Source organism: Cynocephalus volans, chromosome 6 (genome assembly GCF_027409185.1).
Source record: "Cynocephalus volans isolate mCynVol1 chromosome 6, mCynVol1.pri, whole genome shotgun sequence".
NCBI classification, from domain to species: domain Eukaryota; kingdom Metazoa; phylum Chordata; class Mammalia; order Dermoptera; family Cynocephalidae; genus Cynocephalus; species Cynocephalus volans.
In genome coordinates, this window is record NC_084465.1 from 87,513,019 (window position 1) to 87,530,171 (window position 17,153).

A 17,153-nucleotide genomic window follows, 5' to 3' on the forward strand; every position below is an offset into this window, starting at 1 on the left:
ATAAAGTCAAGTAGGCTTTAGTAAGTAAGAACTCAAGCCTTGGTGTTAGACTATCTGACTGCCATTTACCAATAGCATGAGCTCAAGCAAATCACTTCACCTCTTTTTGCATCAGTGTCTTTGTCTGGAAAGTGAGCATAATAATAACATACCTGCCTTTGCTGAATACACGCACACACGTGTGCGTGTGCGCACACACACACACACACACACACACACACTACTTAGAATGTAGTACCCGACACACACACAAAAGCCCTCAATAAATGTTAAGGTTCTTTTCTTCCTTTTTTAAAAAAGATTTCTTCTTATACTGCCGTAAGAGTGTTAGACAATTGCAAAGTTAAAGATGCTATATTAGGTTTGGTTTTTTTTACCAGCAAATATTTATATTAAAACAATTGACAATTCTAGCTTGTTTTGTAATATTTCAATAACTGTGTAGATTATTTTAGTTTTTTTCCAATAGTGATGATCATTTCATGATATATGTTTGAATATACTCATCATCCCATCCTTATCTGGCTTGTATTATACTTTCAGAACTGTTTAAATTACATTTGGCCTTTTGACATTTTTCTTTTTATTTAATAACAGTTTTTCTTCATCAGTCTATTTCATATGATTCTTAAAATCTCTTCTTTTGAGGTCTTTCTTAAAACTGTTGCTTAATATATAACCCTCTCTTCCACTTAAGAACTTAATTCACTCTTGTGAATCACCTAGAAAAAATACATTTAAATAAAAAACACTTGTCTTTTTAAAATTAGAATGATTTATTTGGACTCCAAAGGATCCACTGTGTAAGGTAGAAATAACATGTAAAAGTATTATTGGTATCTGATAAAGTTTAGTTGACACTGTTACCACTTGAAATTTGGATTTTTCTTCAGCACTTAAATGAATCTTAAAATATAGGTGTAAGATTTGTAGTTATGTGATTTAACTCATAAATGTTAATAATTATGCTGTTTCTGTCTTCAAAAATGAGACAGCAACCATTTATGAGAAAAGTAAAGAACATTTAAAAGATGGAACCTGCTTAGTGTTCATTCTGTTTGAATTTAAATCTCTGCTTTACTCCTACTATTAAGGGATAATTAGGATTACTTATTTTCTGTGACAGTGTGATTCATGGTTCATTTTCTGTGGAAAAGAGAGTGAGGTTTAAAAAGAAAAGATTGGTTAGAGCATGATTTTATAACACCAGGGTCAAGGGTTCGGATCGCCATACCAGCCAGCCACAAAAAATAAAAATAAATAAAAATTTTTAAAAATTAAAGACATGACAGGAGGGGATCATTCCCCTAATTAAAGCAGGTGGTCTTTCAAAGTCCAGTTCAAGGGCCGCCTGTTCTAACTTGATTTTTCTTTTTGGAAGGGTAGTGGCTAGCCGGTACAGGGATCTGAATCCTTGACCTTGGTTTTATAACATTACTCTAAAAAACCGACCTAACCTGGCAGCCCTAAACTGATTTTTTTGGTGATTTTCAAAATTGGAAAATAGTAACTTTAGGGTTCTCAGGTCTCCAAAATGATTTTTATCATTTTTTTTAAATGTTAGCATGTAATGATTATGTTCCTATTCTTTGTTTTTATTTTTGCTTAATCATTTATTTTAATAAAACGTAGATAATAGCATGTAGACTTTGAGCCTCTGCTAGAAAGTCATTAGGAAATTCTGTCAGTGTAGGGAATATAATATGCTTTTTAAATAGTTATCTGGCCTGTTCAGTTTTTTCATGGTTTAGTTATAAAAATTAGTTTTCCATGACTTTTAAGATAGTAATAGAAGGGCCAGCCCATGGCTAACTCAGGAGAGTGCAATGCTGATAACACCAAGGCCACGGGTTCGGATCCTATATGGGGATGGCCAGTTCGCTTACTGGCTGAGCGTCGTGCTGACCAACACCAAGTCAAGGGTTAAGATCCCCTTACCGGTCATCTTTAAAAAAAAAAAAGATAGTAATAGATGCCAAGATTTATTATATTGGATGATACATTTACTATAAAATCTATGTATTGCCTCTGATTAAAATATTAAATTTGGCTTCAATGAATCAAACCTCCAAGTAATATTTTTCAAAACTTTATGAAAAATAAATCAAGAAATGAACCATGGTCTGGAGCAAAACAAGTAGTGTTATTACTTTAATACACTTCTGTCTTTTCAGGCTCATGAGAGACTAGAAGATTCAAAACTAGAAGCTGTCAGTGACAATAACTTGGAATTAGTCAATGAAATTCTTGAAGATATCACTCCTCTAATAAATGTGGATGAAAATGTGGCAGAACTGGTTGGTATACTCAAAGAGCCTCACTTCCAGGTAAATTCTCCCTATCACTTGTCTCCCCAAGTCCCCTCCCTATATTCCCAAGGTATTCTTTAGTAGAATAAGTTCTAATAAGTAGAATAAGTTCTACTTAAGTAGAATAAGTTCTAAGTGCCAGTTTAAGGTAATGTTTTTTCTGAAGATTATTTAGGGCCATGTTTTATAAGTATGTCAATTTCAGTTTAGGTATTTTAATATCCTGATAGGCTGAGGATATATAATCAGACATGTAAATGGTACACACTACATAAATGTACAGTGTCTGTCACAGATATTCATCACAATGGATTTTCCTTTGTGCAGTTAAAGAAAGCAACAACCCTGATTCACCATCAGAACACATGCTAGAGACATTTTCCTTACTGTGATAATGGATTTTTTTTTTCCTTACTATCACTATTTCCCAGTCCTTGGATCCAGTAATATATATTTTTAGGATTACTTCTTAAGACGGGGGCAGCAGTGACCATAGAACAAAAGAGCTGTGTAAGGATAGAAGCTATTATTACATAACAGACTCTCCACAGATACAAAAATAACCAGTGAAGAGTTAATCAGTTTAAAAAAGAAGAATCATTTTGGAAGAGAAAGGGAAATAATGTTTTTTCCTTTTTTATTGAAACATAATTTGTTGTACATGTCTGTGGAATACAGAGCGGAATATCAATACCTGTATGCAATATATCATGCTCAAATCAGAATAATTAGTATATTCAGCATTACACAGTATAATCTTATTTTGTGGCCCTTTACCAATTTCTTGCTAACTGTTCCTCCCCTCCCCCTTTCCCACCTCTGGTGGCCTCAGTTCCATTCTCTCCATTTGAAAGTTTAATGAATTATTGTGATTGATTATCTTTCTTTTTTTATTTGTTTATTTTTTTAGCTCCCACTTATGAGTGAGGACACGTGGTATTTCTCTTTTTGTACCTGGCTTATTTAACTTAAAGTAATTTTCTATAAGTTCATCCATGTTGCTGCAAATGGCAGAATTTCATTATTTTTTATGGCAGAGTAGTAGTCCATTGTATACATATACCACATTTTCCTTAACCAGTCATCTGTTAATGGACATTTAGGTTGGTTCCAGCTCTTGGCTAGTGTAAATAGAGCTGTGGGAAAATTTTCTTATAAGCCTGTAATAATTAAGAAAATGTGATATTGGGGCAGTGTTAGAAAAATATACTAATTGAAGAGAATAGAGACCCCAGAAATACATCCAGCCATATATGGCAACTCAACTTATGACAGAGACATTGCATTTTAATGGAGAAAGAATGGTGCTAGGATAGAAGAATAAAGTGTCACCTGCTTTCCACTGGAAATCTTAGCACTGAAAATCAAATGGCAATACCACTTTACTCTTTCTCAGCCAGACTTTGTGACTCTCCAACAATGTTACTACAAAATATAAAGATTTATAGTGAGATGGTTCCTACGTTAATCAGTATGCTACCTACCAAAAAATATACACATCAGAGACACCCTTTATGTAGGAACCAGTTGACTGAGTCCTTATAAGGCATGCTAAGGTATTTGTACTTCATCTTTAGGACAATGGGAAACCTTGGGTGGGGAGTAGGGGATGGGTTAGGTGAGTATTAACTCGGGAAAGGTCTGATTTGTGGAGTGAGATGGTGAAATAATAAGTCAAGAAATTGTGATGGCAGTATAGATAGTGAGACATAAGATTTTCAGCTTTTAAGCAGAAAATCAACAAGACTTGATGACTGGTTACATATGACAGTTGCAGAAGAAAGATGTGAGAAGTTGATAGAGACATGATTTCTGACATAAACAATTGATGGGCCATTCACTAAGATCAGGAAAACTCTAGGATAGACTGTTCCGGACATACTTATGTTAAGGTAACTGGCCATGTTACATTTGTGATACCTCAGAAACATCTGGGTGGAGCTTTCAGGCGTGCTATATATTTTTAATAAATATATAAAATTTAATAAATATATAGATACATGAGTATAAATTACATAAGGTTTAATAAATATATAAAATTAGAAAATACCAAGCAAAAACAAAAATTAAAGACATCATCTTTGTATACCCAGATCACTGCTGTACTTAGTGCCTATTCTGCTATTTCTTTCTATGCACAAATTGACATTTTTTTTTCTATACTAATTTGAGATGACTTTCCACAAACTATGTTTTAACTTACTGCCCTCCCCCCCTTTTTTTTCTAATTTTTTGGTGACTGGCCAGTGTAGGGATTGATCCCTGGACCTTGGTGTTATCAGCACCATGCTCTAACCAACTGAGCTAACCAGCCAGCCTTACCCTTTTTTTATTTTTTTAATTAAATTTAATTTTTTATTTTTATTTTTTAAAATTTTTATTGAATCAAAATTGATTATACATATTTTGGGGGGTCAACATTGAGATATGTTGATCAAATCAATATTACTAGCATATATATTGTTACAAATCGTAATTATTCTTTATGCCCCTTGTCCAATCTCTTCCCATTCCCCTCTCCCTCCCCCCTCTAATTACCCTAGATTTCTTCTCTCCTTCTAAAAGAATAATGGTCACTCTGTTGGTTTGTTGCCTAGATGATCTGTCCAATGCTGAGAGGTGTGATCAGGTCCCCCAATATTATCATAGAGCAGATGCTTCTTCTGTCGCTCTGAAATGAGCTTTGTGGAGAGAAACATCCTCTTCTTTTCTTTATCTCTGCTAGTGACACTCCTTGTGTCAATGCACTCCAGTGGCTGATGGACCATCTGTGTGGTGGTTGTGGCATCTAGCCACTTTCGTGGCAGCCATGGTTACTGTGGTGGCTATGGTGGGCCACCCACATGGAGGTGATGTTTTTGACATGCTCCTTTGTGCTGGTGGTGTGCCTGATTGTGGGGAGTGTCCCATCCCTGGCTCCATGCCTCAGGACTCTGGGCAGGGCCCCAAGATGCTGGCAGTGTGCCTGGTTGTGGGCAGGGGCTCCGGTCCACTTCTCCATGCCTTGGGTCCCCAGGTGGGCCCCGAGGTACTGGCACAGTGTGCCTGGTTCGGGGTGGGGGGGGTCCAGTCCCTGGCTCCATGCCTCATGTCCCCTGGTGGGCCCCAAGGCACTGGTGGTGTGCCTGGGCCAGAACTAATTTTTTGTCCTTTGCTTACTTCTAAAATGGGGGAACATCCTGTGGGAACCAGTACTTGAGGCTGTGTTGTTGAGCTAAATTGCTGCTTTGCTGCTGTTTCCCTAGGGAAGGCTTTTTGTGAAGCTTAGTGTTTAATGGTTGACCTTATAGGTACTTCCAGCTCTCCAGATAATCGGTGCACCTGGGTTGGGCCTGAGTTTTTTTGTCAAACTGCACCCCTGCAATTCTGTATTCCTGACCAGTCTGCTCTGAGTGGTCCTGCATTGATTGGGGGCAGATTGGCTGTCCTTGCTGTGTCCCAGTGTTCTCCCAGTGGGCCTGTCTCCCCGACTGCCCGTGCCCCAAACACTTCCCATGGGACAGGCCCTGTGCCAGTCCTTTATGACTCACCGGCCTCTGAGTGGCTCCCCTTTTTCAGCTGTTCTTTCTCCTCTCTCCTGTGTGGGTCCATGGGAACACTATTAGTGGTCTTGCTATCCTGGGAGCCACCAAGGCCTCTTCTCCCCTGCCACCTCCAAGTAACTCCATCTGAAGGACACAGCTCCAGCTTCTGCCGGCTCCTGCTGCATGCACTCAGCAGCTTGAGTCTTAAGGCAGCCACAGCCCAAAACACTCAGAGCAGTTTTTTCTTTCTCTCATCATGGTTTCTTCCGCCTTCATGCACTCCATAGGTCTCTCCTCCTCTTCCCCTGAGTTCCAGCAGCCCCAGCTTGACTGTTGTTACATTTTTATAGTTGTAAATCGGTTGATTTGTCGGAGAGAGTGACACTGGGGACTGTCTATTCCGCCATCTTGACTGGAAGTCTCTCCTTTTTATAAATTATTGATTTCTACTTTTTAATTTCAATGAACTTCTGTCTCATGTAATATACATACATATTCAGACATTTCCATTTGACACCAAAATATTGTTGACAACTGGTTTGTACATGCAGGTTTCCAACCTAGGTCCATGTGTGGCATCTTGTTGAACCGCCCCTTTCCGTCTTGATTATGACATTGACCTATTGAAGAGACCACACTATTGTCCTGCAGAATGTTCCATTCCCTCGGTTTGTCTGGTTGCTTCCCCACTGTGTTGTGCTGTTACCTCTTCTATTTCCTGTAAACAGAAGTCCTGTCTAGAAGGTTGATATTTCAAGTTAATTATTTGGAGCTAGAATGCATCTTAAGTGATGTGATGCTACATGCATTAAACTACATTGGAAGATGTGTAATACCTGGTGAGCCAACCACTACTGATACTGAGATTGGTCCCTTGATTAAAAGCGATGATGGTCTAATCCTTTCTTTGAAATCTTCTCCACTAGGAAGTAATCTCTAATGTGTTATTAGTCTAACATTATACAAATTCTATTTCTTATTTACTTGCTGATGAACACAAATCAGTAATCCTTACCTAAGTCAATATTTTCATGAGAGGTCGCAAAACGACATTTTTCAAATTCTCTGACTCTACATTTATTAGCTGGTGTTCTTTTATAATGTAAAGCTTCTCATCAGCTGGGCTAGTTATTTATCTTATAATGCATTTCTTACTGAAAAGGCAGGAACATGCTTGATCCTTCCCTTTATCACTTTTTAAAGTAAAGAGTTGTTTAAGATAGCAGTTTCAAATGAGTTTTTTTGGTCCTTCTGTTTTTAAATAGCGTTGTGGGCCTATGAAGTTTTCGTCAATTCAGTGTTTCAGTCCTCTACAATCCTTGCTCTTTTTGATTTTCAAATTGCCATGACTTTGTCCAGATTTTGTGGGCAGATTTTGAGTATATGAATCTGCAGCACATGTGAGTTCTGGACTGGAGATGTCAAATTCGGAGTCATCAGTATGTAAGCAGTGGTTCAAGTCATGGGGGTAGTAATATTGCCCAAGAATTGAGGATAGGGTGGAAAACTATGCAGCCCAGATTAGAGCTTTGAATAACTTCCAGAATTTATTATTTATTTATTTGTTTGTTTGTTTATTTTATTTATTTTTTAAAAGATGACCGGTAAGGGGATCTTAACCCTTGACTTGGTGTTATCAGCACCACACTCTCCCAAGTGAGCTAACTGGCCATCCCTATATAGGGATCTGAACCCATGGCCTTGGTGTTATCAGCACTACACTCTCCCAAGTGAGTCATGGGCCAGCCCGTAACTTCCAGAATTTATAGGAAAAATCCTTACGTATGACTTTGTGGGTTTCTATTTCTTTTTGAATTTTTTCTCTAGTCTCTTACAAATTGTTTTATGAAATGATCAGAAATTACCAATTAAACCAATATTCTGATTGCTTCTGTTCTGAATCTGTTGATTTTTACTTCCTTCTTTCTATTTTGGTTTACTGTTTTTGAACTGGCATTCCATCTACCAAAAAACATAATAAAAACATTTTTTGTTATAGTCCTGAAGAGGGCCATTACAGACTTATTTTCTTCCACAAAAAAATGTATCTTTTATAAACTAAAAGCTTTACTAGTAATATAAAATTTCCTATCTCCAATATAAGATGCTGATATTTGTCCATTTTCTATTGGACATTTTTTTAACAGACATTTTATACATGTAAAAAGTATATTGTGTTATTGACATAGCAATATTAGGGTAAAAATTAGGGTCCCTGTCATTTTAGTTTTTATGCTATCTGATAAATAGAGATTGATGATAAATATTGAATGATGATGATGACAGTGGTGGCAGTGAAATCCAGTGCCTTCATTGCACCAGACTTGGAAACCTAGATTCAGTTTCCAGTGAATATGCCACTTTGAAAATATGTCACCGAACTCTGTCAGTCTCTTTAAATATAAAACAAGGAATATCATATTATTTTATTAATAAAATTATAAATTTTTATATTTCTTAGACAGATTCTATATATAGTTGGTTTAACTCATCTTTGAGAATTTAATAATGTGTGCCTTGGAAACTCTTAGTACTCTGTTGGAATAATGAACTAACTAATTATTTTTAGCAACTTATTCCATCAGTGGCTAATAACCACAGGCTGTTTTGATTCCTCCTTATAGTCACTCTTGGAGGCCCATGATATTGTGGCATCAAAGTGTTATGATTCACCTCCATCAAGCCCAGAAATGAATAATTCTTCTATCAATAACCAGTTATTACCAGTAGATGCCATTCGTATTCTTGGAATTCACAAAAGAGCTGGGGAACCATTGGTGAGTAGAAAGATCAGTGCCTTCTTAAGTCTGAAATTTGACATAATTTGTGGTTCAGTCACTCTTTTTTTTCCTGTCCATAATGTATTATGAAAACTATATTTGCTTGTTTTATCAATCTTTTTTGACCTATGTGTAAATACACAGCTGATGCTCTCTCAGCTTGATTTAACCTACAAAATTAAACTAAAATGAAAAGTTAAACTAAAGTAGAAGCTACAAGTATGCCAACGGGTAGCAAAAATGTCAGAAGATAACTACTCCATTTCTTCCTACCCTTGAAGAAATGAACTCAGGTTGCTTACTAATGACAGTATCAAAACACAGAAGAAAGTTCCTATTAAAAATTGCAGCCATGGTGGGGCTATATAAATAGTAAAGGTTACTATTTCCTGCTAAAATTATTATTTCTGGATCCTGACTATAAGAAAAGTGGTGGAAGAAATGAAAAGGCAGGAATAATTTCATCAGAGTGCACAAGTAACTTTTCTTATTCCCTTGACCTTCCTTTTATCCTGTGGAATACAGCCTAGTACTAGTATATGTTTCATTTTTAGCATGGAAGTCTTTTTTTATGGAGTGTTTTTATTGTCACATATGTACACAATCTAATGGGGTTGAAATATTGACAGGAGACAACATGGAGAAAGTAAGAACAATTCATTTACCTAGTTTTAGAATTATTTTCTTATATATATTCTTGAATAGTTAAGTATTTCTCCATAATAAAATAAAATAAATAATAATTCTGTTTCTTATTTCCTTTAGGGTGTAACATTTAGAGTTGAAAATAATGATTTGGTAATCGCCCGAATCCTTCATGGAGGCATGATAGATCGACAAGGTCTGCTTCATGTGGGAGATATCATTAAAGAAGTCAATGGCCATGAGGTTGGAAACAATCCAAAGGAATTACAAGAATTACTGAAAAATATTAGTGGAAGTGTCACCCTAAAAATCTTACCAAGTTATAGAGATACCATTACTCCTCAACAGGTTAGTAATAAAATTTTTGACAATATTAAGGACAGTTTTCTTTCTTTAATTATACTGTTAGTTATAACCACCAGTTGCTAATATTTTGCTAAAGAGAAAAGCAACTGTCTGATTTAATTGTTCTAAATTGCCTTATTTTGTCATGAGTGAGTTTTTGAATTTTTAAACAACATTGTCTTACTATTATAAAAGGAAGTAGAAAGGAAATTTCCTTGTGAGCACCATGAACCCTGTCATTACAATAACCTACAGCTAGTTATCAGAAAAACCATAAAGGCTTTTTGATTATTAATCTAGCAAACATTTTTGACATCTTTTATGTTCTAGGCATTGTATTAGGCCCTATGAGTGGGTAGGAATCTAGTCCAGACCACCTCTAGTTTAGTGTTCATGTGATAGGCTAGGTGAAGAATGAGGCCAGAAAGGAGGATGGGTACAGATTGAAGAAAATCTTGGACACCTGGACTGCATACCTTTGACTGTGTTTTGTAACTAATTTTAGGTAAACTAGATAATTGAACAGGGGAATGTTTTAATGATAGAGATCATCGAGCCTCTTTATGCTGGGTGAATTTCAAAAAGAAGAGAGATGAGGTCATGTAACCAGGTAGCACATTTTTGAAGGTGTGTGAGGTGATTTGTAAGACGACTGTAATGAATGGTTAAGACGACTGCTTGGGTTCAAATGCCAGTGCTACCACTTATTAGCTTACCTTCTCTGTGTTTCACTGTCCTCGTCTATGTAGTTGGGGGTAATATTTCTTTTCTCAAAAGATTGTTATGAGGATTGAATGAGTTAATTCGCATACAACTCTCCTAGCAGCACCTGGCAGATAGTGAGCACTCCACAAATGGCTGTTATTGTCGTGATGGTGGTGATGAGGGTAACAGTGGTATAATGGAATTGTAAAGAAAGGAAAAGTAAGAACATAATTGCAAAGAATGAATTGAAAATTATGGTAGGAGTGTTGGAACTGAAGAAAGGGTTTGATATCTCTAATGTTCAGGTTTATTCCAGAAACTTATAATTTATATATGAGTGAAATAAGTTTTCATGCATAAGATCCTGCCAGTGTATGTTATTGTTAATATGAGGGTTTAAAAGCCTAGTTTTTATATTTCTATACAATTTTTTTTAAATAACATTCTTGAATGCCCTTTATTTTTTTTTTTTTTTTTTTTTTTTAGGATCCGAACCCGTGGCCTTGGTGTTATCAGCACCGCACTCTCCCGAGTGAGCCACGGGCAGGCCCTTGAATGCCCTTTAAAGCTATCTTTGGAAGATAGGATAGAATATTTAGTGTATAAATTGGACTTCTGAAAATAAATAGGCTTGTGATGAACTTTGGTTGGAATGAAGATAGAAACCTTGTCTTCAGGAAAAGAATCATGAAAAAAACGAAATTATAACTTAGACATTTCATATCACTAGTTCCTCTCAGGCAACATTTATTCCTCATTTAGCACATTTCCAATTATCAAAACATGAGGCCTATCTTAGACCTGAGTAGAGTGGAAGAATAATATCTAAGATTTATTATGTTTTATTATTACGTATTAGTTGTGATAGGAAGCATTTTGTTTTGTTTTCTCTTTCTGTGGTTCAAACTCTAGATCCTTATAGCTCACCAGGGCTATAATGGGCTTTTACAGGCAAAATCAATTTTTGTACTATTAATATTAATAGCTAGTGCTTTGTCCCAAATTCTGGTGTAGATTTTGCTCCTGGTGAACTGAATAGCATGAAATGCAAGGATATTAAGCCCAGGTTCAAGCATAAATTTTTCCCCATTTCGTAATTTCTCAAACTCTGGTTTTCACGTAGTGTTTAGAGCTTAGGGAGGCGATTGAAGTAGAGGAGAAGAGTTCATACAAGCTTGAGGCAGTCTCAGGCCTATCCTACCGTAAAAAAAAAAGAGTTTATAACCTGAAGGCTTCAAAAGGAGGGCTAAGACATATCCAAATTGGGACATTTTTTTAAATGAAAAGGGAAACTATTATTCATTATGCTAACAGTGGGCACAAACCAGGACTGTCCTGGACAAACCATGATCATACTACTAAAAGATGCTGAGGGGAAGCATGGCATTTAGTTTTCAGCTCTTTCACTAGAAGCTCCACCATGGAGTACTATGAGGCCTGTATCAGCTCTTTCTCTGACTGCTGTGAGAGCAGATGAAAGCCAGGAACTCTCCCTACCAGGGTGGTGGTTTTCAAAGCACACTCAATAGATCAGCTTTATCAGAATCATTTGAGGTGCTTGCTAAAAGTCCGAAATCTTTGATGGGACATAAAAATCTATATTTTTAAATTGGAGGACCAGGGTTAGTTAGAAAGTCTAAACAATTCTGAGGTTCTTCAACTTATGTAATAGGTTAGGTTCCCAGAGACTATTCATAATTCCATTTGTTTATTAAGGCCAAACTGATGGGAATTCTCTCTTACTCATTCTTTGAGGCCAGCATGACCTGGACAACAAAAACATAACAGAAATTATAGATCCATTTCACTCAAGGATATACTTGTAGAATTTTTCAATAAAATATTAGCAAATCAAAATTAATTGTTGTAAAAGAGATAATTTATGTGTCCATGCTGAGTTTATTCTGGGTATGCGAGGATAGTTTCATATTAGAAAATACATGTAGTTAACTAAATACATTAACAAAGAATAACCTCAATAGAGAATTTGATAAAATTCAATACCTATTCATGATTGTTTTAAAAGATTAGTAAATTAGGAACGGTAGAGGACCTCCTTAATTTTATTTTTTTAAAAAACTGGAAGAAATATTATTATGAGTGGTTGAATGTTAGAAGTTTTCCATTTAAAATGAGAAACTGGACTCTCAGCTGGTTTGCCTGAGACCTCTTGAGTGCCAACTCAGTCTCTCATGAAGCCTCATTTACACTCTCAACAAAATGAAAGAGCCCATCATAAGCCAAGAGAAACTTGCCAAACTTCAAACTTTTTACCAATTGTGCATTGGTAAAAAGGAACTACCCCCAGATGACATAATAAATGATATCTGTTATAACAAATGATAAAAATCTTCAGTTCTCCTTAAAGAAATTAGGAATGAGCAATGTCTCTCATGTTAAAAGAGGTAGGTATGTTTGCAAACCAGAGAATAGTGATTCACTTTCACAATACCAGTGTTCATACATCTCTGGCAGTAAACATGTTCACCATTACCAGCCATGCTGAGACAAAGCGGCTAACAGAAGTGCCACCTGGCATCTTAAACCAGCTCGGGGTCAACAGGCTTAAGGACACTGGCAGAAGCTGGGTGGAAAAGCACCGCTTACAACTGTGAGGAGGAGGGTGAACTTGTTCAGAATTTGGATGAGGCTTCCAACAATGAGGCTAAATTGAATTGATTCAAATTCTAAAAAAAATAATAAAATTTCAAGAACTTTTACTGCTTTTAAAATTTTGTTTAGGATATGATGACATATAGATCTGTAATATTTTAAATTCCGAGGCCCTTGGACAATGCTGCTTTTTAATTGTTGCTTATATACAATTATTTGTTTGCAGTTAATTAAGCCAAAGAAGACAGAAAATAAAATTTAAAATAAAGGTGAACAAAGTCTTTGCCTAGTTAAAAAAAAATTAGGAACTGGAGAAGCATGTTCACTAGCACTTCTACTCAATATTTTCTTAAAAGTTCCATAAGCACTTTACAACAAAAATAAATTATAGAAGTAAAAGGTTTGGAAAGAAGGAAATAAAACTTATTTACAGCTAATACGATTTTTGCATAGAGCCTTCCCCCCAAAATATAAATTAAATATTGTTTCTATAAATTATTAGAAATAATAGAGTTTAGCAAGGTAGTTGAAAATAAGATTAATATAAAAAAGTCAGTTGCATTTCTATATGTCATCCACAAACATCTATAAACGTAACTAAGACATCATTTACAATAGAGTAAGAGAATGTCACATTTATGTCTAGGAGTAAGATCTGTACACAAAAGATTATGAAGAGGATCTATATAAACAGATATATCATATTCATGGACAAGAATACAATACAGTCACTTGTCGCTTAACAATGGGGATACATCTGACAAATGCGTCATTAGGTGATTTCATTGTATGAACATCATAGAATGCACTTACAGAAACCTAGATGGTATAGCCTACTATACACCTAGGCTATATGATATAGCCCATTGCTCTTAGGCTGCAAACCTGTACAGCATGTTACTGTACTGATTACTATAGGCAATTGTAACATAATGGTAAGTATTTGTGCATCTAAAAATAGAAAAGTACAGTAAAAATTCAGTATAAAAGATAAAAAAAATAGCACACCTGTAAAAGACACCATGAGTGGAGCTTGAAGGACTGGAAGTTGCTCTGGGTGAGACAGTGAGTGAGTGGTGAGTGAACATGAAGGTCTAGGTCGTTACTGTCTGCTACTGTAGACTTTATAAACACTGTACACTTAGACTGCACTAAATTTCTAAAAAAAGTCTATTTCTTTGGTAATAAATTAACCTTAGCTTACTATAACTTTTTTACTTCATGAACTTTTTAATTTTTAAAATTTTTTTGATTCTTTTGCAATAACACTTGGCTTGAAATATAACCACATCATACAGTTGTACAAAAATATTTTTTCTTAATATCCTTATTCTATAAGCTTTTTTCTATTTTTAAAATGGCAGCACAGTAGGTTCGTTTTCATCAGCTTCACCATGAACATGTGAGTAATGCATTGCACTAGAATGTCAGAAGGCAATAGGAATTTTGCAGCACCATTATAATCATATGGCGCCACCTTTGTATGTATATGCGGTCCATTGTTGACCAAAAACACATCATTATGTGGCGTATGACTATTGTGAGGATGTCGGTTTTCCTCAAATTGACTTGTGGATTCAATGGAATTCCAATCAAAATTCCAACAGGGTTTTTCATGGAATTTGATAAGATAAATATCCAAGACGCTTTTGAAGCAGAAAGGCAAGAATAAGGGCTTATTATTAATGTGTGGGAATTAAGGTGTTGTGGTATTGGTATAGGAATAAACAGCATGATCAGTGCAATAGAGAACTTAGAAAGAGACCTACACATAAATATTACTTTGATATATAACAGAAATATGTCTTTCAATGAGAAAGAGAGAGACTACTCAATGAATGGGGCCAAAGGGGGGTGGATTGATTATTCATAGAGATGCTATTTGAAATTGTGTTCCTGTTTCACTCTACATAAAAAAATCAAGTAAAAAGTGGTTGGTAAACACATGAAAATATATTAAAACTCACAATGTATGAGATACCCATTTTTATACCATCAGTTGGCAAAAATTATAGATGTGAATCAATAGCATCTCTTCTACATTGCTTAAATGTTAGCTGGCATTTAACTTACAGTTGGTGGCAGTGTAAGTTGGTATAGCCACATGGGGGGGGAAGTTTAGTAATATTTCTTAGAGTTGAATGTTCACATATACAGAGATGCAATAATTTCCTGGAGCAATTCTTACAGCCAGAAACATGTTAACAAGCATGTAAACCCCCCAAAATTATACATGCATAGCATTGTCCTATTGTATTAAGTTTAAAATAACTAAATAAATAATTTTAAAGAATACATAGAGATGCAATAAAACTATAAACAAAAAGAAAAGTAAGGAATTTGTGAACACAAGATCCAGGTTAAGGTTTACCTTGGTTGGGGAAACTAGGATGATCGGATGGAATGGAATGAGGGTAGGAAAACCAGCTATGGTTCTAGCCTTTGTTCTAGGTAGCAAGTCCATGACATTTATTATATTATTTAATCAAATAAATAAAGAAATAAAAGCAGTACTTGTTTGGACCAATGATTCAAGTGTGATATAAATTTAAGAATTATGATTAGTATAATTCTGAGCAGTCTAGGTTAATAGATTTTTTATTTTACCAACTGAAGCTTAAATTTGTGGTCCCCAAATGGATATTAACCTTAAAGGAGTGTTTATTGCCCCTGAAAGCTTTTTAAACCAGACATATATACTATTGTCCTTGCTGATCTCAAAATGTGTGTGTCTGTGTTTAACCAAGTAGGCCAAGTTCATATACTGTGAAAATCTTTAGAAAAAGAATGTTCTTTTTTGATCAGCTTAGCTATTGTCATGGCGAACTTCTTAGCAACCACAATTACTTTGTTCACCAACTTGTCACTCAATCTAATGTGCAGTCTCAGATGGACCTGGAACTGTGGCATAAGACTGAGGTTCTGTAAGCAACACTTGCACCATGTTTAGCCGACACATTCTCATACAAATCTCTAGCCACCTTCTGATTTAACGTCAGAGTCATTATGGAGCTGTTTCTCCATTTCATCCATTTGATTTTTTTTCTCCCATTAATTATTTTCATTTGCATAAACACAGCATATTCCTGTGTAATCTATTTTCTCAGTACTTTTACTATTTTTACGTTTACTTTTTAAAAATATCTTTGAGATAAAACAGTTTGATAAATGTGAACATATATATGCACCCTGAAACTATCAACACAATCGAGATAATGAACATATCTGTCACCCCAGAAGTTTCCTATGTCCATTTGTAATCCTGCCCTCCTGCTCTCCTTTTGCCCTACCCCACTTCCAGGCACTACTGTTCTTCTTTCTGTCACCCTAGATTAAGTTTTCATTTACCATATTTTTATGTAAATAGAACCATTTATGGGGTCTTTTGAATTTTGTTTTGTTTTGTTTTGTCATTCTGGCTAATTATTTTGGGATTCTTTCACGTTGTTGTATGTATGATAGTTCATTCCTAGTATTCCATTGCATGGCTATACCACAGTTTGTTTACTCATTAATTGGCTGATGAACGTTTTTATTGTTACCAGTTTGGGGCTGTTACAAATAAAGCTGCTATGGACATTTACAAGTAAGTCTCTTGGGTGAATATCTAGGAGTTGAAGATTGGGTCATGTAGTACGTGTATGTTGAACTTTTAAAGAAATGACCATACTGTTTTCAAAAGTGATGGTACCAGTTTATGTTCCCACCAACATTGTATGAGAGTTTCAGTTACTCTGCATCTTTGTCAACATTTGGTATGGTCAGTCTTTTTAATTTTAGCTGTTCTGCTAGGTATGTATTGGTATCTGATTGCAATTTTAATTTACATTTCCCTAATGACTAATACTATTGAACATCTTTTCATGTGTTTTTTTGCCATACTTCCATCTACTTTGGTGAAGTATCTTCAAATCTTTTGTCCATTTTTTATTAAGTTTGTTTTTTTATTTAGTTTTGAGTGCTCTTTTGTATATTCTGGATACAAATGCTTCATAAGATTTGTGATTTGCAAAGATTTTCCTCTAGTCCCTATCTAGTCTTTTTATTCTCTCAACAGTGTCATCCAAAGAGCAGAAGTTCTTAATTTTGATCAAGTCCAGGTTATCAATTTTTTTTTCTATTGTGAATTATACTTTTGTTATTTTGTGTAAGAAATATCTCAAGATTATAAAGATTATCTCCTATATTCTACAAGTTTTATGCTTTAGTCTAGTTCTATGATCCATTTACTC

General features: G+C 35.3%; 1 protein-coding gene across 4 annotated transcripts in view; it reads left to right on the forward strand.

The window, feature by feature from the left end:
• The window catches only part of PALS2 (protein associated with LIN7 2, MAGUK p55 family member), a 113,496-nt gene that overhangs the window by 65,850 nt on the left and 30,493 nt on the right, over positions 1–17,153 (forward strand). For 3 of the 4 annotated variants that reach the window (XM_063098553.1, XM_063098555.1, XM_063098554.1), the window contains 3 exons: positions 2,175–2,327; positions 8,458–8,610; positions 9,379–9,606. In XM_063098553.1, the coding sequence (XP_062954623.1) occupies positions 2,175–2,327; positions 8,458–8,610; positions 9,379–9,606 (534 nt within the window). The remainder of the gene's footprint in view (positions 1–2,174; positions 2,328–8,457; positions 8,611–9,378; positions 9,607–17,153) is intronic. The other variant, XM_063098556.1, reaches the window with a different exon arrangement.